The sequence below is a fragment of the Chlamydotis macqueenii genome, chromosome Z (assembly GCF_036417535.1).
Source record: "Chlamydotis macqueenii isolate bChlMac1 chromosome Z, bChlMac1.mat, whole genome shotgun sequence".
NCBI classification, from domain to species: Eukaryota; Metazoa; Chordata; class Aves; order Otidiformes; family Otididae; genus Chlamydotis; species Chlamydotis macqueenii.
In genome coordinates, this window is record NC_141593.1 from 48,036,527 (window position 1) to 48,063,248 (window position 26,722).

General features: G+C 38.6%; 1 protein-coding gene across 7 annotated transcripts in view; it reads left to right on the plus strand.

Moving 5' to 3' along the window:
• Positions 1–26,722, plus strand: part of RNF38 (ring finger protein 38) — a 112,961-nt gene that overhangs the window by 80,744 nt on the left and 5,495 nt on the right. For 5 of the 7 annotated variants that reach the window (XM_086771091.1, XM_086771098.1, XM_086771093.1 and 2 more), the window contains 8 exons: positions 4,700–4,887; positions 9,877–10,090; positions 11,792–11,959; positions 15,962–16,132; positions 17,898–18,059; positions 21,292–21,398; positions 22,978–23,062; positions 24,569–24,690. In XM_086771091.1, the coding sequence (XP_086627217.1) occupies positions 4,700–4,887; positions 9,877–10,090; positions 11,792–11,959; positions 15,962–16,132; positions 17,898–18,059; positions 21,292–21,398; positions 22,978–23,062; positions 24,569–24,690 (1,217 nt within the window). Of the gene's footprint in view, positions 1–4,699; positions 4,888–9,876; positions 10,091–11,791; positions 11,960–15,961; positions 16,133–17,897; positions 18,060–21,291; positions 21,399–22,977; positions 23,063–24,568; positions 24,691–25,561; positions 25,662–26,722 lie in introns of all 7 variants that reach the window. The other 2 variants (XM_086771092.1, XM_086771095.1) reach the window with 2 other exon arrangements.

Consider the following 26,722-nt stretch of genomic DNA (forward strand, 5'->3'; position numbering starts at 1 on the left):
AACAACTTCTAGAAGCTTCTTACGGAAGCTGCCACCATAGCACCCCCTCACTAAATAAAACGAGAACAGTAGTGTTAATGTCAAAACATGGACCCTTTAACTAAATCTTGGTAGGCAATTTGGAGATCAGCTGGTAAGAAATTATAAACTGAAAACATAAAAAAAATCTTAGTAGATACTAGTACTATTTGTTGCATTTTTTTTAAACTTTCCAGTTTTAAAGAAAGAAAGCTTACAAATATTTAATGACATAATAAATGTATGTAATAGGTTTTGCTTACTATCATAGTGCATGCTAACTACAGGAAACGTGCAGAAACAGCAAATTTTTTTTCCATTTATTATCACCCACACCATTGACAAAGTTGAGTTTAAAATTGAGACCATAAATTGAGATTTTAAAGTAAAATAATATTTTTTCAAACAGCTTTGTTCTATAATAGAGAGGTATAGCTGAGTTTTTTCACTTCATTGAAGTATAGCTGGTGTTTTGAATTACGAGAGGTATTTACTTCAGAAGAAACATCTTGATGTGATATTAAAATAAATACTTACTATCTTTTTTGTGACTGTAGCAGCACTGAAATTGCTTTGATTAATTTCTCTGAAAAATGATTGCAAAATATTTTCATATTTTAAAAGATTCTTGTTTCCATGCAGCAAGTATTGCAAGCAGTAGCAAATACTAATAAAATTGGATTTGAAGAACTTGGAGATGGCTATGTTTCCTTGATTCTTAAACCTGCTTCCGTATTAGAAAAGGAGGTGCTTCAGATATGATGTGAGTTGCACTGTCCTTTTTATATGAGCAGTAGAACTTGAAAATAGGAAATCTATAGTCCTACCAAACACAATTTGCTTGTCCTCTTGCTATTGAGAGTGCTGCAGTGTGACAAATAGGATGTTAAGATTTTTACTTTTTTTTTTTCTGTTTGTGTTTAAAGTGCCACAAAGAAATATTCCAGCATTTGGTATGAGAAATTGATACCTACGAGTCATTCTTAAGACTGTTTAAAATATTTACTGTGTGAAACTTAAGCAGTTTATGCTTAGCTATCTCTTGATGTTCTTTCTTGTGTATCCTAGACACCCAGTGAAATGAGAATTGCATTTTCAAGAAGGAACTAATACAGAGAAAACCGTAGAAATGACTGTCAGCCTGATGTCAAATAAACAACAAATTATTCAGGTTACTAATGTGTTTTGATCATAAGTAAAATGAAGAGATACATTTGGTGGCATATGTTTTATGCTATTGGTATGCAATTTGATATTGCATGTCTCTGATCTTTTGTAGAAACACTTTGCATGGAGGATTAATTGTCAGTTCTGGTTACTGAAGAACAAGATTGGCGATTTTGCTCACCGTCAGTAAATAATGAACTAATCTTATTAACCGTGAATTATAGATGGCCCAGAAACACTATTTATGAGTGTTCCTGGTACAGTTTTTAGATACAGAAGCAGTCTAATTGGTATCATAGAATCGTTTGGGTTGGAAGGGATCATAAAGATCATCTAGTTCCAACCCTCCTGACTTGGGCAGATACAACTTCCACTAGACAAGGTCACTCAAAGCCACATCCAACCTGACCTTGAACACTTCCAGGGATGAGCCATCCACGACTTCTCTGGGCAGCTTGTTCCAGTGCCTCACCACCCTCACAGTAAACCATTTCTGCTTTATATCTAATCTAAATATACCCTTTTACAGTTTAAAGGCAGTACCCCTTGTCCTATCACAACAGGCCCTTGTCAAAAGTTCCTGTCCACCTTTCTTGTGGACCTCCTTCAGGTACTGGAAGGCTGCTATAAGGTCTACCCAGAGTCTTCTCCAGGCTTAGCAGCCCCAACTTTCTCAGCCTGTCCTCATAGTAGAGGAGCTGCAACTGTCTGATCATCTTCATGGCCCTCCTCTGGACTTGCTCCAACAAGTCTGTGTCCTTCTTATGTTGGGGGCTTCAGAGCTGGACACAGTACTCCAGGTGGGGTCTCACCAGGGCAGAGTAGAGGGGGAGAATCACCTCACTCAATCTGCTGGCCATGCTCCTTTTGATGCAGCCCAGGATGCAGTTGGCTTTCCGGGCTCCAAGCACGCATTGTTGGCTCATGTTGAGCTTCTCACCTACCAGCACTCCCAAGTCCCTCTCTTCGAGCATGCTTTCGATCCATTCTCCACCCAGCCTGTATTTGCGTCTGGGATTGCCCTGACCGACACGCAAGACCTTGCACTTGGCTTGGTTGAACTTCATGAGGTTTGCATGGGCCCACTTCTCCAGCCTGTCAAGGTCCCTCTGGATGGCATCCCTTTCCTCCAGTGTGTGAACCTTACCACACAGCTTGGTGTTGTCAGCGAATTTGCTGAGGCTGCATACTGTTCCACTGTCCATGTCACTGACAAAGATGTTAAACTGGGCTGGGCCCAATACCAACCCCTGAGGAACGCCACCCATCACCAGTCTCCACCGGGACACTGAGCTGTTGACCACAACTCTCTGAGTGCAGTTATCCACCCGGTTCTTTGTTTGCCGAGTGTTCCATCTGTCCATTCATGTTTCTTCAGTTTAGAGAGAAGGATGTTGTGTGGGACAGTGCCTAATGCTTGGCACAAGTCCAGGTAAATGACATCAGTTGCTCTTCCCTTATCCACCAATGCTGTAACCCCATCATAGAAGGGCACCGAATTAGTCGGGCGTTACTTGCTGTTAGTGAAGCCATGTTGGCTGCCACCAGTCACCTCCTTATTTTCCATGTGCCTTAGCATGGTTTCCAGGAGGATCTGCTCCATGACCTTGCCAGGCATGGAGGTGAGACTGACCGGCCTTTAGTTAATCAGCTCTTCCTTGTTCCCCTTTTTAATAATGGCAGGTTTGTTTTCAGTGGGAACCTCACCAGACTGCCACAACTTCTCAGATATGATGGATAATGGTTTAGCAACTTAATCTGCCAGTTCCTCAGGATGGACGGATGCGTTTCATTGGGTCCCATGGACTTGTGCACCTTCAGCAGGTGCTTAGGTAGTCTTGAACCTGCTCTCCTACAGTCAGCAGGTCTTCCTTCTCCCAGTCCCTGCCTCTGCCTTGTGTGACTTGAGTGGTGTACCTAGAGCACTTGCCAGTGAAGACGGAGACAAAAAAGTCATTGAGTACTTCAGCATTCTCTGTGGAAAAGGAAGAGGTCTCCCATTTCCTTCTGTAGAGTGCCTGCATTTTCCCTGATCTTCCTCTGATCCCCAGTGTACCTGTAGAAGCTTTTTTTGTTGCCCTTGACTTCCTTGGCCAGATATAATCCTATCAGGGCTTTATCTTTCCCAGCTTGATTCCTAGCTGCTCAGACAATTTCTCTGTATTCCTCTCAGGCTACCTGTCCTTGCTTCCACCCTCTGTAGGCTTCCTTTTTGTGTTTGAGTTTGTCCGGAACCCCCTCGTTTATCCATGCAGGCCTTTTGACATTTTTGCTTGACTTCCTCCTTTTGGGAATGCATTGCTCCTGAGCTTGGAGGAGGTGATCTTTGAACATTAATCAGCTTTCTTGAGCCTATGGCACTTTAACCAGCAGATCCCTGGAGAGGCCAAAGTCTACTCTCCTGAAGTCCAGAGTAGAAACCTTGCTGCATGCCCTCATCGCTGCCCTAAGGATCTTGAACTCCACCATTTCATGAGGTCACTGCAGCCAAGGCTGCTGTTGAGTTCCACGTTCCCCACCAGCCCCTCCTTGTTCATGAGAACGAGGTCCAGCATAGCACCCCTCCTTGTTGGCTCCTCTGTCACTTAGAGCAGAAAGTTAACATTAACACGTTCCAGGAACCTCCTGGATTGCTTATGCTCTGCGATGTTGTCCCTCCAACAGATACCGTGGTGTTTGAAGTCCACCATGGATGACCATGGCTTGTGTGTTTAGTAATTCAGTAGCATGGATACACAATGAAGAGGAGAGGTAGTTACTTGTGTTCAGAACCAAATGTGAGAACATTATTTGGAGAATGATGGCCTTCATATCAATAGTAGTGAAAATTCTAGGCGCTATATAGTCCTTACAGAATTTTAGTGAAATGCACAGACTTAACCAGAGATTTGTGATTAGTTTTTTTTTTCGGTTTGTGCGTAAGTACTTTCCAGTAACCACTATTATACTAATAAGTAGAAGGATGAAGCACCTCTGTGCTGAGCTAGCAGAATTTAAATAGTCTGCAGGACAGAGAAAATGTCTGATAAGCTCTGTAAGTACAGACCTGAGAGGAAAGGGACGCAGTGCAGAGTGCAAGCTCTGTATGATGTCCGCTTACTGACGAGTACAAATTCAATTGTTTTGAAGACTCTGCTTATACATCTTTTCATGTTTCTGTAGCCTATAAGTACTAAGGCAGAATGCATATAAAATAGGTTATGCCTTATTTTTTTCATGTTATTCTCTTTTCTGTTATAGATTTTGCATGGATATTGTATTTTTTATCTTTTAATGCTACTAAAATATGACTTCGTAGTAATTCTTTTAGGGGTTAGGGAGCCATCGCATCTGTATTATAAAGATAATAAATAGACAACTACTTGCAGGTGTTTAATTTAATGATGTTTTAATGCAGTCTTCAGTAAGTCCCTCCTAATGCTAACTACAAAGCAATACTGAGGTATGGATTGTAATTCACTCATCTGAAGGTGGGTTTTGTTTTTGTTTTGGTTTTTTTTTTGCACTGGCGTAGAGTGAAGACAGTCCTACTCCCAAGCGACAACGTCTTTCCCATTCAGTCTTTGACTATACAGCAGCATCACCAGCCCCGTCACCGCCAATGCGACCATGGGAGATGACATCAAATAGGCAGCCTCCTTTGGCTCGACCCAACCACTTCTCAGGGGAACGATGCAACACACCTGTACGAAACAGGAGGAGGTAAGCAATTGAGCAACAATTTCTTATTCTTCCTGATTTCGGCTCAAGGGAGGTGTATTTCAGGCAGCACTGACTAGATCACATACGGTAAACATGTTAACATTTCCTTTGAGCTGTAAGTTATTATAGTTGTAACTGAAAAGTTACTGAAAGTAATTCAGGTTGGTGAGATCCCATAATTTATGTGAACAGACAACTCAGGGAAAGGAGTGCTCATTAACATTTTTGATTATGAGCCTGATTCTCTTTTTCTGCATTGGTGCAATAAGCATTTAGAAAAATGTGAGGAAAATCTTTCTCATCAGGGTACTTACAAAGATATTAGAAGTTATTGAGGTAGTACCATAATCTTCACTGCAGTTGCAATTATTTTTGTACATTAAAAATATCTAAATAAAGATGTGGGACACTGGCTGTGGAGATTGAGGAGGTTAGCATAGTGTCAAATGGTTGGTGAGGTGAGTGATTCACATATGATAGGAGTTAGATTTTCATGCTGGTTTTAGCTTGTGGCTCAATAACTCTCAAAACAGAGATTCTGGAGAAAGTTCCAATGGTTCTGGAAAGGTAGAGATTTGGATGGCCAGGTTGAACTTGTGCCTGGATGGGTGATAGTTTAGGAAAGCATAAAACCATAAACTTCTTTACTATTCTAGTTAAACTAATTATCCGAAACACAAGCATTCATTGCCTTGCATTCTCCCTCAAAAATGCTGAGTCATCTAATGCAAATTAAAACACACTATTCCTCTGCTTCTGAGGAATATTGTGGCTTGGTTTGTACTAAAATTGAAGTGTCTGTACTTCTTTGAGAATGTGAAAATATTAGTCTTAAAACATACATAACTGGTTTTCTTCCAGTTCTACAAATCAAATTTGTAAACCATAATCAGGCAGGGGTAGTTTCGAGGCAAGAGACTTTGAAACATGCTAGTTTTGTATCTTTACTTCAAGTCCATTAATCTGAAAGCTTTCAGCCAGTGGCATTCAAAATACACAGCTCTCAAAACAGGTTGTCAAACTTGTCAAAACTGGAGGAGGTTGAATTGTGAACTTGTAGGGGTTATTGTGAAGACAGAATATTAGGCCTTTTAAAAATTTGGTGCAGAGATGCTCTGCAGGGGTAGTTGGTCCACAAGAGTGTTTTTTACCTTGAAATTGTTTGAGCTGGGATACCTAGAATATGCTGCGTTTCACCATTTTTGCTTGGTGTCCAGCCAGCCTACTCAGATTTCTTCACAATGTTCGTTAACATCTCCTGCCAAGTAGAGTGCTTAACAAGCTAAATGGCAACTAGCTGAATCTAGACAGTTTGGATATACTGTGGGTTGAAGGAGGAGAATGACATGTGTAGGAGAATGTGCATGGGACAATTGTCTGACATTCAAATGCAGTCAGGTATTACCCAGGTAGTGGCTGGTGGCTTACACATAAATCATGCTGCAAATGGAGAGACACCTCAGTGCAGAGTGATCTTCAGTCTGACAGGAGTTGTTAGGTTGACTGCAGCATTGTGAACGCAAAGCATTACTCTTTTGAGGGCCAGCTCATCTGCTCTTGGGTAATAACACCTGTAATTGGTGTAATTGGAGACATTAGAATGTGTCGACTTCGCTTCCCTGCACTTGAGTCAGGGCATTCTTTAGCTTGAATACTGTTGCATTTGAGCTGGCTCTAGGTCAATTCCAGAACAGTACTGCACCCAATCTACTCTGCTAGAAAAGGATCATTAGGGAGACCAACACATATATATATATATATCTTATTTTGCAGGAGTCTTTTTGAGTCTTAGAATGCTCTGGAGCCAATATCAGAACTAATAACCTCTCTCATGGATCAAAGCTTGTTTCCTTAAGATCATTGTGAGTGCATCTGTTATTAATGCTTTAGATGAGGTTATGCATGTGCTTTTGAAGCCAATTTCCTGTTTTCCCTGCTTTGTTTTCTCTCTTCCCATTGCAGAGTGGGAGGTTTTCAGATGAAGATAAGATGAAAGGTGCACTCCAGTTGCAAATGGTCATTCAGCTCAAGGGAACAGACTAGGGCAAGTGCAAACAAAACCTCTGAAGTGTGTGTAGTGTGGACATCACTCTGACCCAGCATCATCAGCATTAACTCTTTTGTCCTACCAGTTCACTCCTGTTGGTCAGCGCAGGCTGTGCTGGTTTTTTATTATCTGGATTTCTTCCATTATCTGGGTTACTATGTAGACCTTATTTATTTGTATCAGGGATTTTGTACTGTGCCTAGCACAACAGTACCCTAATTCATTGTGCATTTTTTTCTGATTCATTGTAAGCAAATAAATACTGCATTTAGAAAGGTAGCCTTCTGGTATGAATTTGCAGAAGGATGTTCTTTTTGTCCAGCTACTTACAGTATAGATAAATTGTGAATGTAAAAGCATAATGCATGCCTATGTGAAGCATAGAAAGCCATTCCAATTTGTCTTTACCAGTCATTGTGAAATTGGGAGATCTGTACCATTGTTGTGCCTCACCTTTCATCTGTGCTTCCTTTCCTCCTTGTCTTGAATGTAATTCTGAACTAACGGGATTTAAGAATGTGTTGCTGCAAAGAAATCACTCTCGTTAGAAAATACTAAGATCTGCAAATATTTACTCTGCAGTTACAGATACCTTTTGATGGCTGTTCCTACCTGAGGGTAGGAATTCCTACATTTTTTTCACCACTCCTGTCCTGTCTCTTTGTTTTAACTGGACATTTACCATGTTTATACTGTGCATGTAGAACCAGAGGAGGTTTTTTGTGGATATTTTTTAAAGACTTCAAGCACAAGTTCATTACTGATGTTAAATAATAGTTTAGACGCATGTCTTGACAATTTTTCAGAAGTAATTTCCAATACTTCGGGAAGCATGTAGAGCTACGTATCTGGATGCTTTGAATTTTGTTGAATGAAAAGTATAGTTTCTTTATAACTCTGCATAGGAAAAAAATCAATTTTGCTTTTTTTTTCCAGAGAATAATACTCCATTAATTTTAAAAAATCCACTCCAGAAGTTTTACCAGCTTTTACTGGCTGTGCTTTCTCATAATTCTGGGTTCATAAAAAAGTAAAGCCAGACCTTTTAACAAAGGCAGAGGTAGGAGTAGTTTTATGAGAAGCTACCTTGTCTGAGTGCTGATGGCAGTTAGAGAGTTTCTGTACTTCTTCCAAAGCGTTGGAATGGTCTTTTGTCACTTTCCTTTATTCCTGCAGCTTTTCCAAACAAAAATCCCCACGTAGACATTTTATGTTGAAGTATTCAGAGCATTTGTGTTTCATAGCAAGAAATAGCAACTTTAAAGCAACTTTAATACTCAAAAAAATTGGACATCTTTTGTAGCTCTCTGGTTAGAAATCATATATGCCAGTTTTATACAATGTGAATGTAACAGGTGTGTCATACTGGTAGTACAGAGATGGAGAGTGCGACAAAAACTCTGGGAAAGCAGACTGGCGTTGAGAGAAAAACATTAGTAAAACTGTGTATTTATGTTCTCAGTGCTTAGAAGAAAACAGCTTGTGTGTTCTGACATGGTAATTTGTAAAGATAAAGAAACACTATGCTTTGTTTTGTTTTGCTTTGTTTTGTTTTAAGAATTCTGTGTTACAGTCTGGCCTTATGCCTTCGGTCTGACCTGTAACGAATTAGCATTTCTTTCAGTTCTAAGAAAGGCAATAATAGTGTCATATTGCCATGAAGTAGGGCAGAAGAATTGTAATTTGAAACATTGTGTCATGTACTGACAGTAGCATCTAAATAGCTGGTAGTATACTTCCCTTTCCTCAGAGTAAAAGTTGGACTCAATTTGAGGAATGTCTGGAGTTTGCCAGCAGGTTTCAGGTTGGTTTGATTTTTGTCAGATAAACGTGGTTATAGAAATGGGAATAGTGAGACAGAAGAATTTTAAGTTCTCTTCCACACACTGTTGGAGAGGACATGTACTAATGGTCACAGACCTTTCTTGTCTATTCTCTGCAGTTTGGCTCTTTCAGCCTGTTGCCATAAGTGGGAAACCATTTTGTCCCATGCAGCTTTAAGTTGCTCTTGCCTCTGGGACCTGCAATTTATGTGTTGTGGGGATTGGAAGGCATGTATTCAAAGCGTTAGGGGGTGTCTTTGTGCTTTCAGTTCTCTCCTCTTCCAAATAAATGAGAAGTGACATGATCAAAACGCCTAGCAGTGAATTTGTGAGTTGTGTGTGCATCATTTTCTGAGTGTTGAACTTGAGCCGCTGGTCTCTGATTTACAGAAATCTTGGCTCAAGATAGTAACAGCTCTGCTCAGAACATACACAGAATTATATACGAATACATAATCAAATCCTACACCTGTAGATCAGTTGCTCAAAAGAAGCAGATGCTCTGGTCTAAATCAATCTGCACAACAGTTCTCCACTCTGGAAAAGAAAGATTACTACAATCACAATTTCCTGGGATCTTCTGGGGAGAATTCTGTGAGGTACTCAGTTATCCAGGGAACATATGAGAGGTGAAAAATTCATTTGTTTCTTCAGAGGAGTCTACTGCTTTGTTTGCCATTACTAAGTGAGCAACCATTCTGTGGCCTGGTTGGAGCAAGGACCCTGGGGAATTCTGTGATCATGTGATTAAGGTTTTTTACCTAGAATATAAATGCATGGAAATCTCCTGAAGTTTGCTATCTTGACTTTTGAGCACTTGTCTTGACAATCCAAGTGTCGTTTTTTTAACAGGTTATATTTACATAAGAGGAGTTTTCCTGGTTTCCTTTACAGCATTAAGGTGTGCTCTATTAAGCACTTTTGTACTCAAAAAAGTGAAATCTGTAAGGCTTTTAGCAGTTTTGTCAGTGAGAAGTTTTATTCCAGTCTAGTAAACCTGTTCCAGTAAAATTTTCCAGTGTAAAAAATTTCGTTATACTTGATTCTCTTGTGGATTTAGTTATTAAGAAGGATTTGTGTCATTTATGTAATCTTTTAATTATTTTAATGTGTTTCCAGTCCTCCTGTTCGACGTCAGAGAACAAGGAGAGATCGTTTGTCTAGACATAATTCCATTAGCCAGGATGAAAACTACCGCCATCTCTCCTATGGACAGCAGCAAGCAATAGAAGAGCCCCGAGCATTTCACCCACCAAATGTATCTCCTCGTATGTTGCACCCAGCCGCTCACCCACCACAGCAGAATGCAGTGATGGTTGACATTCATGATCAGGTAAGAGTTTTAGACTACAAACGGAAGAGTCTGGAAGATGTGGGTTTGTTTGGTTGGTTTTTTTCCCCCTGAAATCTTCAAGGTGTCTCCCCGCCTCAAATTAGTTGGCAGTGAAAGTCATGTAACACTAAATTCTGTTGGCCCTCTTACAGAGCATTTTTCCTGTTTAATATTGTTGGTATATGGAGCACTGCAGTAGGCAGTGAAAAAAAAAAAACAAAAAGAAAGTCCAGACTTTCAATAAATAATTATATTTAACAGTTCAACAATGCATTTACTGGCATAGTTCTGTAGACCTCTGGCTCAAACCTTTGAATTGCAGTTAATTTGCTTCTGAAGTTAATTTAACGTGATAAAGATGTGATATGATTGTTAAGAACATATTCTGTTTCATCTAAAATACCTCTCCTTAGCTTAGGAAACTTTAAATAGTTAAAATACATTATTTAGAAATAGAATTCACAATGTCTATAATTGGTTGCTTATAGGTGTGGTGGTTTAGCCTGGATCACCACACAGTTTCTTGCTCACCCTCCCCCTACCCAGTGGGATGGGGGAGAGAAATTGGGAGGAGAGGAAGACTCATGGATTGAGATAAAAACAGTTTACTAAAATAGCAAAGGAAAACTACAATAGTAACAGAATATAAGGATATTAATATATACAAAATGAACAATGTACAATTTCTCACCACCCGATGTCCCAGTGACCAACACAGCCTGTCCTGAGCGCCAATCATGGAAACCAAAACTGAGCAGCAAGCGAAGGGCGGAGCGGGAGCCAGCAAGGTAGAGGGAACGATGCCAGTACAAGCGAGAGAAGAAGTAAAGATGGATGCCAAGGATGGATGCCCCTTCCCATGGGCAACCCCTGCTTATGTGCTGAGCATGATGTTTATAGCATGGAATACTTTCTTTGGCCAGTTTGGGTCAATTATTCTGTCTGTCTTTCTCCCAGCTTCCCGCATCTGCATGTTAACAAGACTTTAACAAGACTTGGAAAGCCAGACAGTGTCCTTGGTCTCATTAACAACAACTCATACCACCAGGGTGTTTTTATCAACATTCTTGACATATGAAATCCAAAACACACCAGGTACTGAGAGGAAAATTAACTCCATCCTTGCGGAAACCAGGACAACAGGACAGTAGAGCTCATGAATTGCAGCATAACCAAATTAGCCATCCAAGCTTAGTCAACTCCTCCGTAAATGATGTGAAAAAATGATATATGTGCTTAGTTGTTAGTCTGAGAGCGAATAAAGAGATTGATCTCTTTGGAAGAAAGAAAGCCTACAGAATTTTCGTGTTCTTTACAGATGCAAGTCTCTGAATGATTATTGAATCAAAGTTAAGGTTCTTTAGCTACTTGTAAATTAGCTTTTCTGTGGGAGTAACTGCCTTCTCATTTTGTAAGGACTAAACCTAGTATGTTGGAAGGCAGGCTAAACAGAGTCTGAGGTGCTTCTGAGTAACTCTAAGGTGCCTTGGAATTTTTAACCTTTTAAGCTAAGAGATCCCTCTTGGCTTTGCCCAGAAACTGCTGATCGATAAGTAATATTCCATTGATAAGAATATTTTAATGAACAGGAATTACAAACAAGTGCCTCCTTTTACAGCTTATTATCTTACTCATCGTGCTGTACAAAACTGTTAAAGAGTTTACAGTAAGATATTAATTTTTTTTTTCCTTTTACTGCAGATCCATCAGGGCACAGTTCCTGTCTCATACACAGTGACAACGGTGGCTCCACATGGGATACCACTTTGCACAGGCCAGCACATCCCAGCCTGCAGCACACAGCAGGTCCCAGGGTGCTCAGTGGTTTTCAGCGGGCAGCACCTTCCAGTTTGCAGTGTGCCTCCCCCAGTAAGTGGGTCTCTGTAATTACACCAGCTTCAATCTTAGACGTAGGAATGGCACCTTGGAGCTTCGGTGTCTTTATAGCTTCAATTATGTTGGAAATAGCCATTTTTTTACCCTGTGGTAAATTTCAGTGGCATAGCAGTATAGGCCTTAGAGCTGGTAAGCATATGGCACTTACCTACTGTCTTTATATATGTTTTTTGTCTTTGTAGTATAGAGTCCTGATGCTTTTTAACTCAAATTAAATGCTGGTTTATGAACTGACTTCTTACAATTCTGCATAATTTCAGATAGTAAGAGGAAGGTTTCTTAGGCTTTTATTAGGCAGCTCACTTAGAAAAAAAACTTACTTAGAGACTTTGCTCAGGGATTGGTTATATACAAAAAGGTCTCATATTCCAAAGTCCATTTTCTTATGAGAAGTAATAAGATCCTGAAAGATCACTAAAAGCTGAGAAGGGCTCTTCTATCTCAAAATACTCTCATAAAATGAATCAAAATATTATTTAATAATAATGTCTCTCTCTGCCATTCTGGGAGTAAAATAAATTGCCTTGACTGGCTAATTTGCCAGCTTTAAATTTGAAAGAATTTGAACTGTTTTCTCAGAAATTTTTATGTAGCATCTTGGAGATACTACTTCACAGATCATAGCATTCTGATGCTACCATTCTGTGGAAATTTCATCATTAAGAACTAACAGGCACCGGAGCTGAATAAGTGTACCCTGAGAGTTTCAGCAGTACAGAAGGTTGCAGAACCTGCTGGAAGAGTCACAGCTTTTTTCCCCCCTCCATTTTCTAGTATAAATCTGTAATACCATATATAAAAACTGTATAATTATTAAATTATATAGTGTCCAGTAACTGTTAATAATGTTGGTGTTTACATTGGTCTCTACCAGCTGTGCATTTGCCAGCAGTGTGTGACTCAGCTTTTCCTGTTACATATTCTGTGGCCTGTGGGCAGGAGAAAGTCTATGACACTGAAGCAAAACTTTTAATGTGTCCACCTATTTCTTTAAGCTGCTCATTGAAGAGTGAGGGTAGTTTGCATTCGTCTTGTCCAGGTGCGTCTGGACAAGATACATCTCTCGTATCCCCATGAGAGACAATGAGGTCTGCAGTATGCTGCTGGCCACTCTGGAATATTTGTGGGCAGTATTTCCCCTTACATTGCACATTGGTGAAAATCTGTTACATAAGTCAGTGTGTATCCCTGAGGCAGGATGAGAGACAACTTTTTTCTTCTATTTAGTGGTGGTGTTAGTGGGGCAAAGCAGTCTCAAACTGGGTACCCAGAGATTGGAACAATACTTGCATAACAAATTCAGGAAGACAAGAAAGCAACATGTCCTAAGGAACAACAGCAGAGGAAAATCTAAAACTATACTGGGGCTTAGGGAAATCCAAACAACAGATACTAATAATTTTACCCTCTGCTTTGAACAAGTGTGTTACCTGTGCAATTCATAAAATGTTTTATAATTCAACAGTGCGGCTGTCCTTTAAATACATGAAGGAGAAAAGCTCTAACCAGTTGTATAGACTGAATGTACAACAGTTAATCAAGTGTGTTCCGAGAATGGATGCAGTACAAGAGGATATAAAGAATTAAGGTTGAGTTTATACAACATCAGCAGGCAGACTTTATGCTTTCTTCTATTTTGTCACAGAATTAAGGAATAATGTAAGTTAAGAGGGAGCTCTGGAGGTCATCTGGTGGTCACCTGCTAAGAGCAGTTCCAGTTGCCAAGAATGGAGATTTCACTGGAGCTTCCTGCTCCAGTGTTTGACTATCCTTGTGGTGAAGAATTTCTTCTGTGTATCCAATTGAATTTTCTTTGCTGCAACTTGGTCATGTTGATCCTTGTCCTTTTACTTTGCTCCTCGAGAAAAAGTCAGGTTCTGTCTGTCCACTCTCACAAAGTAGCTGAAGACAGTGGTAAGGTCTTTGCTTAGTTTTCTCTTTTTAAGGCAGAACAAATCCAGTTCTGCAGCCTCTTCTTTTATGCAGTGTACTGCAAGCTTCTGGTCATCATGTTGTCTCTCAGTGGACTCATTTCAGTATGTTGTTGTCTTTGTTTGGCACTGAGGAGGCAAAAACTGGACACAGGACTAGAGATACGGTTTCAAAAGTTCCAAATAGAGGAATGAAATCACTTAACTGGACCCACTAGTTACATTTTTAGTAATGCAGCCCAGTGTGCAGTCAGCCTTTTTGACTGCAGGAGTACACTTTAGCTTTTGTGTACTCGTATTTGACATGTCCGCCAGAACCAAGCTTTTTTCTGCAAGTCTGCTCACCTGCCAGTCAGTCTCAAAATGTCCTGCTTCATGGAGTTATTCTCCCCCACTGCCAGACTTCACATTTTCCTTTGAACTTAACGTAGTTCCTGTCACATAATTTCTCCCGTCTATAAAAGTACATCTGAAAGGTAGCCCTACCCTCCAGCATGTCAGCTTGCTCATCAGCTTCTTCTGTGCACTTACCAGTATCCTTCTGGTACTTTCATAATATTTATGTCTCTCACTGCAGATGTAACTATAAACATTTCACTTATGAAAGATCTTCATCAGTTTTAAAGCTTCTTGGAATCATATGTTCAAACAGCAGAAGTTTTCCGAAAACCATTTCTTTCTATATGAAAGATAATGTGGCCTCGTTTGCTGTGACTTAAAAAGTGCTATAGACATAGTATAGATCGTTTGAAACATATTGGAGCTATGGTAATCTTTACCATAGAGAATCTTGGGATTAAACCTGTTTTAATATGTTCCCCAAAGTTCCTCCTGTTTTAAAGAACACTATGTGATGTTCTACCTGCAAATTTATCTTCAAATATTTCAAAGAACAGTTTTCAATTTAGTAAAATAGAATAAAAATATATATTTTAACAGCAGAAACACTTGCGTATTGTATTTTTTAGAAAAATTATGTAGTAGTTAAGGGTGAAGAGTAGTCAACATTTAAGAAAAATAGTAGTCAGATCAAATTAATCTGCTTCTGTTTCAGTGCATGTAAAGATTTCTGCTTGGTCATGATCACAGTAAATTGAGGTGGTAGTCCCACCTCCACTACTGTAATCTGATTTTAAACTAGCTTTCTTTGCCATTTTATGCCATTATAGTCAGTATGCACAATATCTATTGTGTGACACGACTAAAAAGAAAAAAAAACTGAGAGTTCAGAACTGGGTCCTCTTTCTTTGTAACATTTGATAACAGGTATCTTATTTGCTGCTGTTTTAATTTTCAAAAATGTAACAAATGCCTGACATTCTGATGATGGATTAAACAGCAAGAAGAGAATGCAGATTTTCTTGCTCCTTGCTATCTAGAGTTAGAAGTAAAACTGAACACTTCCACAAGGCACATTCCTGCTGCCCTGCAGTGCCTTCATCACTTTAGTCTTAAAAATTTAGTGCCTGAGGAGAGAAAAAGGGCTATTTCCCACACTTAGGGAAACCCATCACTTAGGGAGCTGCCTTTCGAGCATGAGGCTCACCTCAAAGTGCAGAACTGGGCAGAGCTTACGAATTCTTCTTAGTATATGAGACAGCAGTTTTTAAGGCACATTCTGACACCTGGGAGAGCCTCAGCTCCATCTAGAGCTTAGAACAGTTGCAAGGCCAATGCTTTGGCATGTCGTTTTGAGGGTAGTATGTGGGAAAAATAAAATTACCTAGCATAAATATTTCTGTTCATCACTTAGGAGTCCATCTAATCCTGGCATATTGAAATCCCTAACTCCTGCTGATTTCATGAGAAGTGAGAGCTCCTTTGCACCTAGTAGATGTCACACTATGGTACTTCTAGAGCCTGTTCTGTATCAATTACTGTTCCTTGTGTATTTGAATGAGTCACTGTTTATGAGTGTTGGAGCTTTTTCCAAGGAGGCAAGAGACTGCTTTGTTTTCATAATATCTTTCCATAATAAATGTAGAATGTTCTATGGGGAATGTTTGTGCTAGAGACAAAACTATGTTGTTTCATTTTATTTCAGATGCTTCAGGCGTGCTCAGTCCAGCACCTACCTGTACCTTATGCAGCATTTCCACCCCTCATTTCTAGTGACCCATTCCTTTTGCATCCTCCTCATATTTCTCCACACCACCCTCCTCACTTGCCTCCTCCAGGACAATTCGTTCCTTTCCAAGCACAACAGTCACGGTCGGTAAGTGATGCTTCTTACCCAGCTCTCCGTAGAATTGGTGGGGCTGGATGGGCAAATAGTGCTGGTACCTCATTGAGGAAGCAGAAGGGTTTTGTTTAAAGTAATAGGTTTTTGCACTTAGGCTTCCTTAGCAAGTCTGTAACCACTTGGTGTGAAGATGAAAAAACTATTTTAAAGTTCACTATGGCTCTCTTCAGATTTCATCAGCTGTTGTCTGTGCTGTTTCTCCATAGGCCTTTACTTCTGTCAAAAAGATGTATATTTGCTTCAGCAACTATTCTTTCAGGTATTTCTTTCCCAGGAAGCAGAAGAGAATCCAGAGTAGGTTGTGTAGTGCAGTAGTGATCTCAGAGATAAGCTTAGCAGAAAGAGAAGAAAGCACAGAATGTTACTTTCATTACATACTTGTTTTCTATTACTTTTTAGTTAATTTTAAATGACCAATGCTTTTCCTAGAACATAATGACCTTAGGTCATCCAGACATATTCTTTTTCCATGTATGAAAATTAATAATACCTTCTGCTTAAGGAGTTTTGGCTTAATGATAAGGGACTCTGCACACATGGGAGAATGTGACCTTGTTTTGGATTTGGAGGGAAATCAGATTTTAACTTCTGGCCTACAGCTACTGTGGGCTTATCTGTATACTTGTGTCCATTTGTTTGCCCCTCTGGCTAGAAGTTGCCAGTATTTCACTAATGCAGAAGTAGAAAACAGCTTCATTGTTACTTATAAACAGTGCTGAGAGTTCTCCATGTCAGATCTCAGGTATGGATAGGGTTGTAATCACTTTAATATGATGGTGGGAGAACAGCTGGGAAAATACATTTTTCAGTGGTAATCTTTACAAGACTTTCCTTTAGAAAATATATGGGCTCTGGTTGTAGCATGGGTTACTTATTTAGGTTATTGACTAGGCTTGACTGTCGATGTTCGGCTCTGGCAGAAAGTTTGTATCTTGGTAGTTTAGGAATACCTTTTGTTTAAACTTTGTTCTGCATAACAGCAAAACAGAATATTTCTTTGTTTCCACAAGGTAGCTTTCTTAGCTGAATTTCTTGCAATGATGGAATTCAGTGTCAGGAACAGAAAGGTGTATTAATGAAACAATGACAATTCCTCATTGTTTCTTGAGCACTTTTGGGCCTGACTCATATACTACAGTTGACTAGACTACAATACTGAACTGGAATGTCATGCTTCTGAAACCTGTGGACTGTGTATTCTTAGTAGGACTGCTTGCATGACCCTCCTAGAAAAACATCTGCTTGATTACTGAATATCATTAGCAGTTTAATCCACTGGAGTTGCCCTGTTTCTTCTCCACTTTTCAGATTTTCTGGCACATTTTCAGTTCTTGTCTGTGGTTTATTTTTTTCTCTCACATAGTTGTACAGTGAGAGCAGCCTGGCAAGAAGGAGAGCTAATATTTGCCCTGAAAAATGCAAGACACAGGAAATTACAGCCACTTCTATATTTGCTAGATCGCATAAATTCCTGGTCTATAAGCAAGGCTAGCTGGAAAAGGTGAATTTATATCAAATATGTAGTATTGTCTTTGCTTTTCAGTAGTGTTAATGACACAGGGATTGTTCACATGGTTACTATGTAAAACTGAGTACAATTATACCTGTTATTTTTTATTTTTACCCTATAAAATTGACCATAGCAGCTCAGAATGTACAACTGGGATTGCAGTTTCTATATTGGGGAAAAAATGCATCTCGATTATTGCAACAAAGCCTGTCTTTTTTTTTTTTTTAGCCACTTCAAAGGATAGAAAATGAAGTAGAACTGCTTGGAGAACATCTTCCTGTAGGAGGTTTTACATACCCTCCCTCAGCCCATCCACCAACATTACCTCCCTCAGCTCCTCTCCAATTCTTAACCCATGATCAGTTACATCAGGAGGTGTCATTTGGTGTAGTAAGTACTGTTTTCTGTGCTACGTTCTCATTCATGCTGCATTAACATTCTTGATCTTTATTCTATAGCACATTTTGTTGAAAAGTGGCACTTAGAATCATAGAATAGTTAGGGTTGGAAGGGACTTTTAAAGGTCATCTAGTCCAACCCCACCCCCCCGACTAAGGAGCAAGGACATCTCCAGCTAGATCAGGTTTCCTTAGAGCCCTATCCAACCTGGCCTCAAACTCCAGGATGTCTCCAGGGTTGGGGCATCTACCACTTCTCTGGGCAACCTGTTCCAGTGTTCCACTGCTGTCATTGTAAAAAACTAAAACTTCTTGCAGTTTTGTTCCATTATTTGCTATAGTGGCATACAATGGTGTTTTCTTTAAGCTCATTTTGATCAGGTTAAGGGTAGTTCAATGATACCAGCAAATGATTTCTGATAAAATATCTGCAGGGTGTTGTAGCAGTTGCTTAGAAAACCTTCCATGTTGTCCCACAGTCCAGGACAGTTTAGAAAAGCTGCTGTCAGTTTTAGCTCATTCTTCGTCGTATGTTGAGTTTCCACAAGTCAGGAAAGCTAGAATGCTTTAAAAATACTTCTCCAAAGTGTTTGCAATTTGCAGACAAGCAGTTGTATAGAGTGCTTCCGTAATTTAGACTGCGCCAATGTTATAAAGACAGCCAAGCTCACTTTAAGCCAACTTTCTAGGGATCCACAGGCAGCAGCAGCAGGATAAAAATTAAACCTAGTGCAGGATTAAGTCTGTGCTGAATTTTTTGCTTCTTTGGTGTGTCCAGTATCTGTGCTGCTTACAGAATATTTGTGGTGCACTTCAATCTGCAATTGTATTAGTCCCAAGATTATGATGATGAAGGTTGGTGGTGGTGGTGTGTTTGTTTTGTTTTTTTAAAAAGAAAAAATGTCTCCTGCCTGTGCAATGCTTGAAGAAGTAACTGGGAGTCAAGTATAGGCTCTGAATTTTTTTGATGTTTGACCTGTGTATCAAGTTGACAGAAGGTTTTAGAGGCATGTTGTTACTTAAAATTTTAAATGGGAATGAAATTTTAGGCGCTGTGACTGCAGAATATACAGATAACTTCTCTTTAATTAGTCTCCTTAAAGTCACACAACTTAGTTAAATGCTTACTGCAGTTTTTATAAAGGTTAAAAATAAGTCTCCGCTATTAAAAAAAAATAATGAGCTCATGGTTAAACTAGAAGTGTATCAATTTTCAATGAAGTTTCCAGACACTATGAGTCACTCTGGAGACAAAGACACTTAAAAACCTCCATAAACTGCTTACATTTTTTCAGTGTGCTTGTTAGATAAATTACAGTCTAATCACAAACATTTTGTTTGAAGTGAGGCTTTCTTGATTTACAAGTTCAGTCTTTAAAGTAGATAAGGAACAAAATACCATGTTTTTACGAATTAAGTAGTATTTGTTCTCTGTAATGTTTCAGTTCTGGCTTGTATGTCGCTGAGGAGTAGAATAGAAGCATATTGCAAGTAATCATATAGTCTTTTATAAAGTAATCCTACATCTTTATAAAATTTTATTTATGTTAAAATTATGATGGAATGACTGCATTTCTGATTCTCTTTCATTCAGTGAACACAACAGTATCTAATTAAATTTTTGGATTGCAGAACTCACAAAGCAGTAAAATTGATATTTACTATGTCTAGTTTGAGATCTTTCAAGAAAAAGACCTTGGTTCTTTTGCATTGTGTTTATAAATCAGCTGTAAATTTTATATATGACCATGACTACCTATTAATGATGTTTCTATTATAAAGTTACAAGAGTTTATGTTAGTCATTGGTGGTGTTGGACTTTTGCATTTTCTTGATTTTCAAATATGAAGGAAAAAAAAAACATGTTAGTGAAGACTTTGCTGTTCTTTGTTTAAAAAAAAATATCTCAAGCCCTTCAAATATAAGTTCAACAGTGGTACTTTAATTTCCATTACAAAAAATTTCTAAAAAAAAAAAACTAGTACTTTTAATATTTCTGGGAAAATATAGTTTGCATTTAGGTGGAAAAATTTTACTATGTATGTCCCCATTTTAGTAGATAATGCAAGGAATTTTGAACAATTACAATGAAAACTTAAATATACAAGTAAAGAACTTAGCATGCAAATGAAAAAAAAAGTATGATAATAAAGGCCTGTTTTATCCATGGAAAGAATACATTGAAGTTTTAGACTTGACTGTCTCTTTAGGCTTTGTCCAGCTGCAGAAATTGCATTGATTAAACTCTCCATGTATACTTGAAAGGCTTTGACCCGTCTTTAACATAAATGTAAATATAGATCATTATTTTTTTAAAAAGAGGGGTTTTAAAAATTTTTTTTAAAGGCTTCTTTACTCAAGCACTTGTGTGCTTGTGTAGTAGAACCAGGCCTAAAGCCTGGGCTTTTATATTTACAAGAGAGTCAGCAGTTCAAGTCCTGTTTCCCAAACCAGCCTGCATGTAGACTAAGCACACAAGAGATTGTGGATTTCTTTTGTGTGTTACTGCTTTTTCACATGGAATGGTATGATTGTGTATTATTGATGGGAATAATTTCAAATTAAGGCAGAGGTTCTTTTGGATTTTAACAGGGGCTCGAGTTTTTTAATAATGCACTCTTGAAAGTGGATTTCAATATTCAGATTTAATTTCGTTTCATTATTAAGAAAACAAAGTGTTGAATCACAGACTTACAGACTGGATGAGGCTGGAAGGGAGGTCATCTGGTCCAACCTCCCCTGCTTAAGCAGGGCCACCTAAAGGTGGTTGCCCAGAACCATGTCCAGACATCTTTTGAATATCTCCAAGGATGGAGACTCTGCAACCTCTCTGGGCAACCTGTGCCAGTGCTCAGTCACCCTCACGGTAAAGAAGTGTTTCTTGATGTTCAGACGGAGCCTCCTGTGTTTCAGTTTGTGCCCACTGCCTCTGGTCTTGTCACTGGGCACCACTGAAAAGAGCCTGGCTCTGTCTTCTTTGCACCCTCCCTTCAGGTATTTATATACATTGATAAGATATCCCTGAGCCTTCTCCTCTCCAGGCTGAACAGTCTCAGCTCTCTCAGCCTTTCCTCATATGTGAGATGTTTCAGTCCCATCTTAGTGGCCCTTTGTTGGATTCTCTCCAGTATGTCCATGTCTGTCTTGTGCTGGGAAGCCCAGAACTGGACACAAGTTCCAGTTCCACAAGTTCCAGTTGAAGCTTATTTTCTTCTTTCTTACAGCCTTACTCACCTTTTATGCCTCGAAGACTCCCAGGGCGCAGCAGATACCGATCACAGCAGCCAATACCACCACACCCTTACCATCCCAGCCTTTTACCTTATGTGCTGTAAGTTCAAAGTACATTTGCTTCCATGTAGGGTATTATGAAGTCATATGACTTTCAACAAGAGCATCAGCACTTTTTATTGTTGGACCCTACCAGAGATCAGCCATAGTTCAACTGTCCCATAGAGGAGGAAAACTTCCATTTCTGTGTAAATTTTTCAGCCTATTTTGAATAACATACACCCTTGAGCAAGGAAAAAATAGAAGTGAACAATTTTGTCCAATGTAGTTTTGTAGGTTTTTTTGAGGCTCTTCTTTCTGAATTCTTCATAAAATCTTCAATAAATTTTGAAACTTTGTTCTTGGATACTTTTACAGAGGCATGGTTACACTGGAGGATAAAGTCCTAGGAGTCTTCACTTACAGAATAAATTCATTTGGTTTGGTTCTTAATTATGAAACACAAGGGTGGGAACTTTCTGTTGTGTGTTACTCTTTATTGGCTGAACTGCTGATGTGTTATAGCTATTGAATTTCAGTTCAGCCTCTGGTTAGCTGTTTCTGGAAAATATGTGGGACAATTAACGTCTGGGAATTATCTGTAGTGTATTATGGTAGATCCTCTGTGGGTGAATTTGGGTATGTGACATGAGATTTGTTGCTCTTCTATGTTCTGTTTTGGAAATAAGTATGAAACATTTGGAAAACAAAGATTATTTTCTGGTGGCAAAGGTGAGGTTGACAAGGAAATAATAAAACACTGGCACCAAATCTATAGTTTCTGTCTATGCAATTTCACAGGTGTCGTGAAAACAGCACCAGAAATCTCATCCAGTTAAGTTGTTCAACTCTGCGTGTTACAGTCTGAGGTTGATATCACAGCTTCTTGCCTGTCCATTGGGGGCACGATGTGGCACAGTAATTCCTTATTACTTTACTGGGATTTTAGTATATTTTAGTGCTGTGAATTTATTATGTCTTTGTCTGTGCATTAAGTTTTGACCTGTAGGACTATCTTTGGGGGGTAAAAATACTTATTGAGTATAAAAACAGAAGAACTCTATCTTGCCTCTCTGTCTGATGAGATTCTGCTTTGACCAGCATCACAGTATGTGAGAAAGTGAGTCCATGCTTTGCCTTCAGTATAGAAATTGGTCCAGTAGCATATTGTATTTATCTTCATTGTGTGTTTTAGGCTTAGAAGAGCTTCAAGGCCTTTGTATTGGAGAGCTAAGTGAACTTAGGACTCTTTATCTTTCTTGATATTTTATCCACTTAAAGAAATAAAACATATTTAAAACCAGAATATCAATTCATTGTCAGTTTTAGCATTCCGTAATCTGTGATAGTCAAGAGATTAGTTTTTGTAATAATGTTGAGCTTGGTTGGAAGTATCAGTTGAGACTTGCATGCAATTAAAAAAGCAGCACTCTCAGTATCAAAAAGTAGCAGAACTAGCTTTTTCATTTGACTCTTTCACTTCAGATGTCTATTCTTGACTTCAAACTTAACATTTTTGCCAGTTCTGAGAACTTGTTGATTTGAGAGAGATCAGTAAAGTAAATTTACCTCTGCCAGATGTTTCTGTGCTTTTCCTTCAGCAAGATGCTAAACCTTATCACTGCTTGCTCTCATGGTAGGTCAATGCTCCCAGTGCCACCTGCAGTTGGACCAGCTTTCAGCTTTGAGTTGGATGTGGAAGATGGAGAGGTAGAAAACTATGAGGTTGGTGTGCAAACTACAGCTGCCTTTAAAGAACAAATGTTAGCTCAAGTAATACACAGAATTACGTTATATTTTGCTTTTAATCCTACTTTTGTCTTTCAAATAAATGTAATGACTGTGAAGACAGAATCAAAAAAACATCCTTTCTGATTTTTTTTTTTGCAATACTGGATATTAGAAATGCTTAGCTTTATTTTTTTGTCTATTGCTCTTGCCCAGAAGGCACCCTCCCGGCTAGTAATAATTAAATTGTTCAGCTTTTATGTTCTACGTGCTACTCTTCTCCTTTTCAGTTTTAATTGACGTTAAATATCAAACAGAAGTGAAGCACTTGCAAAAAGAACAGGGTAGGTTACTGGGTTTATGTGCATAACTTTGCAGAATGGTGTTAATACAGAATAGTGTTAATGTCATAGGATTAATTAATCTAAACGTAGTGTTTACAAAACTACCTTACTGCCTTTTCTCCTTGGCCCTCAGAAGGGTACAGTAATTCAGATCTGCAGATGTAGAACCCTCTTTAATATCCTAGATAATTATGGGGCAGTCCCAGCTGTTGTGTCTTTGCTGGTTCTGAGACTATTGAATTACATTCGATTTCTCTTCAGTCATCATCAGCCCTTACTTTTGCATCTCATTGCCTATACTCCCCTTAAGAGCTCTGTGTAGTTGCATGTTTTCAGTTTAACAATGAGCACTTCTGTAATAATTTCTGTACTAGTTCAGAAGATGCATCATCTTATTTCCGAGAATTTGGGCTCTAGATTTTACAGTATTAGAAATGGCTTTGTGATCTGTACCATTTGCAGCTTTCACTAAGTCTTCTAGCTTTTCTATGCTTTGGTTTTCTGTCACATATGTAGTGATATTTTTCTTAGGTTCCTTATGAAGGAGTGCAAGTTACATATGTGACAGAGTGCAAATTATTTACGTAAGAGACTTTGTTGCAATGTTTGGCTTATAGAAAATGAACATAAAATTTAGCAAGAAAAGGGCTTAAAGTTTAATGGTATGTATTTGTTTCCCAGATTGAGGATAAAATCTCTGTATTACAGTTCAGCTAGCCCAAGTTGTGGAGTGGGAATCGGAACCTGTCTCATTCTTAATTCTGGGTTTATCTTACAAGATCAGATTCACATGTTCTTAAGGAAGCAAATTTGTTGATGATTTTTTTTCTGGTTACCCACACTATTAATTTCATACCAGGGTGAGAAGCAAAATATTTACCAGGCTGTGCATGCAGCAGGACTAATTGGAAGTTGGGTCCTGCAGGTTTTGAAACCCCAAAGAGAACATCTTACATAATTAGAAACATGGTTGAATTCTGAAAGACTTTCCATGGGGCTTGTGTTGTAGAGGAGAGCTAAGATTCTAAACATTTCTTGATAGAAAGGTGTTTTGTGCTGCTAGCTGGGCTAGTGAAGCATGATAGCAGTGTCACCTCTACTGGAACCAGAGCTTGTCTGAGCAGTGAATTTTTAAATGTCCAGCTTCCATGTTTTGCAGGCACTGCTGAATTTGGCAGAACGTCTCGGAGAAGCCAAACCTCGAGGACTGACAAAGGCAGACATTGAACAGCTTCCATCCTACAGGTTCAATCCAAACAACCACCAGTCAGAACAGACATTGTAAGTGCATTGGTCTCTTTCAAAGGTTCGTAATTTAAGTGGCTGAATTTTCATTTCTTTAAATTGCAGCCTTACCTAGGCAGAAGGACTTTAAAAGCAGTCATGTCAGTATAGAGTTTAATTTTCTTTTTTTTTTTTTACATTGCTTTCCAGATCGAATACTATTTATCCTTACCTCTCTCTAATCTCACATCATTTAACTATGTTTCAATGTAGTTCCTCAGCATTTACAAAATTAAAATGAAAGAAAGGTGTTATAAATTTTGTTCAGCATAGAAATTAAAGTGACATTGTCGGCTTGGAATTTAGCCTGTGTTAAAATAGCTTCAAGTGTTGAAGTTTCAAGTGCTCCTGACAAGAGTTTGATCAGCAGTTTGCATCATCTAATTTTTAAAACCCATTTGAAAGATCTGCGCAATCAAGTGGAAAGGGAAGTATAGATACAAAGGCAGTTAAAGTGACTCGGTACCAAATGCTGTCTAATGTTTGAACTTCAGTGTAAAGATTTTTATCTGTTACTCCAATTTCAGTGACCTTCTGTGTGACTTAGTATCAGTAGGGGGTGAATTTTAGAGATCGTTGTCTCCACCGTTTTGAATTTTGATTAAACATCTGTTCTATTGGGTGGGTCTGTGAACTCCTATGAGCAGAAGCACTTGCTTTGTAATTTGAAAACACAGGAAAAAAAAAACCAACACAACAGCAGTTCTCAGTTTATGTTGTCACACTGCACATCTTCAACCACAGATACAGGTAACTGTAGCTAAGGGGTAAAAGAGCTACCTGCAGTAATACCTGTAAAGTTTTGTATGGAATACGTATTTGTTGTTCTTACGTAGCAGATACATTTGAACTTTATTGTCTTTTTTAGGTGTGTGGTGTGCATGTGTGATTTTGAGTCAAGGCAGCTACTTAGAGTTTTACCCTGTAACCATGAGTTCCATGCCAAGTGTGTCGATAAATGGCTTAAGGTAAAAAAAAAAAAAAAAAAATCAAAATCGTGTCTTATAGGGAATTCATTATGTAGTTTGTGGGGAGGGCATGGTGGTATTATCCACTTCATCTTGTTTCAGGTTTCTAATACTTAGGCTAGAAATGCCAACAGAGTGGAAGCACTGTCTAGATGAGATATTTTTCTAACAACCGATGAAGGAAGTTTCTTCAGAATCTTTGGAACAAGAGAAAATGAGTATGAAAAGAACTGTTTTCATTTTGCAGATCTTAACTGTGTTTTTCATTTGCACAAAACAATGACTGTAAATTCAGGTAACCTGTGAAATTAAAGAAGGCTTGGAAACAAAAATGTAACATAATAATATAGGAAGTATTAATTTGAGTTTCTGTGATGGTAGTGGCTTTAACTGTTTCATGTATCCTGCACAGCAAGAATGAGTACTTATACCTTCCTTCCCCACTTTGCTATTAACATTAGGTTCTGGGGCAAATAAAATGTTTCATGTGTGTACATATATGTGTATGCATATATATATATAAATATAATATATACTAGTAGAAATTGTAATTTTACAAATTTATTATATACCCTTCCAAGAGAATTTGAGCAGAAAATAAAGGATCTAGAATCAGGGCAGCCCGGTAAGAGAACAGAGAAAATAGCAGCAGTACAGAAGGTGTGAAGAACAGGAGATACAAGTAAGTAGATGGTGATACACAGACATCTCTTCAAGCTGCATTAGCCAAATCTACTGTCAACAAGGAGCTGACCCCCATCTTGCCTCACCTTTTTTGGTATTTTATTCTCTTCAGCTTTCATTGAATCTGTGCATAGCCTGTTGTGTAGAACACTTGAAATAGTAATGATCCTGTGTTAATATGGGACACAGTCCCTAAAGAATTACGGATGGTGTCTGTTGTTTCAGAAAAATAAATTAAAAATCCTGGCCTTTATGGCTTCATAAAAGCAAGAAAATTTATATTTTAGGCATACACTAAAATATTCAGTGCAGAGAATGAAAAAAAAATCAATTTATCATTGATGGCATCCTTTTGACTAACAATATATCAAGAGTAA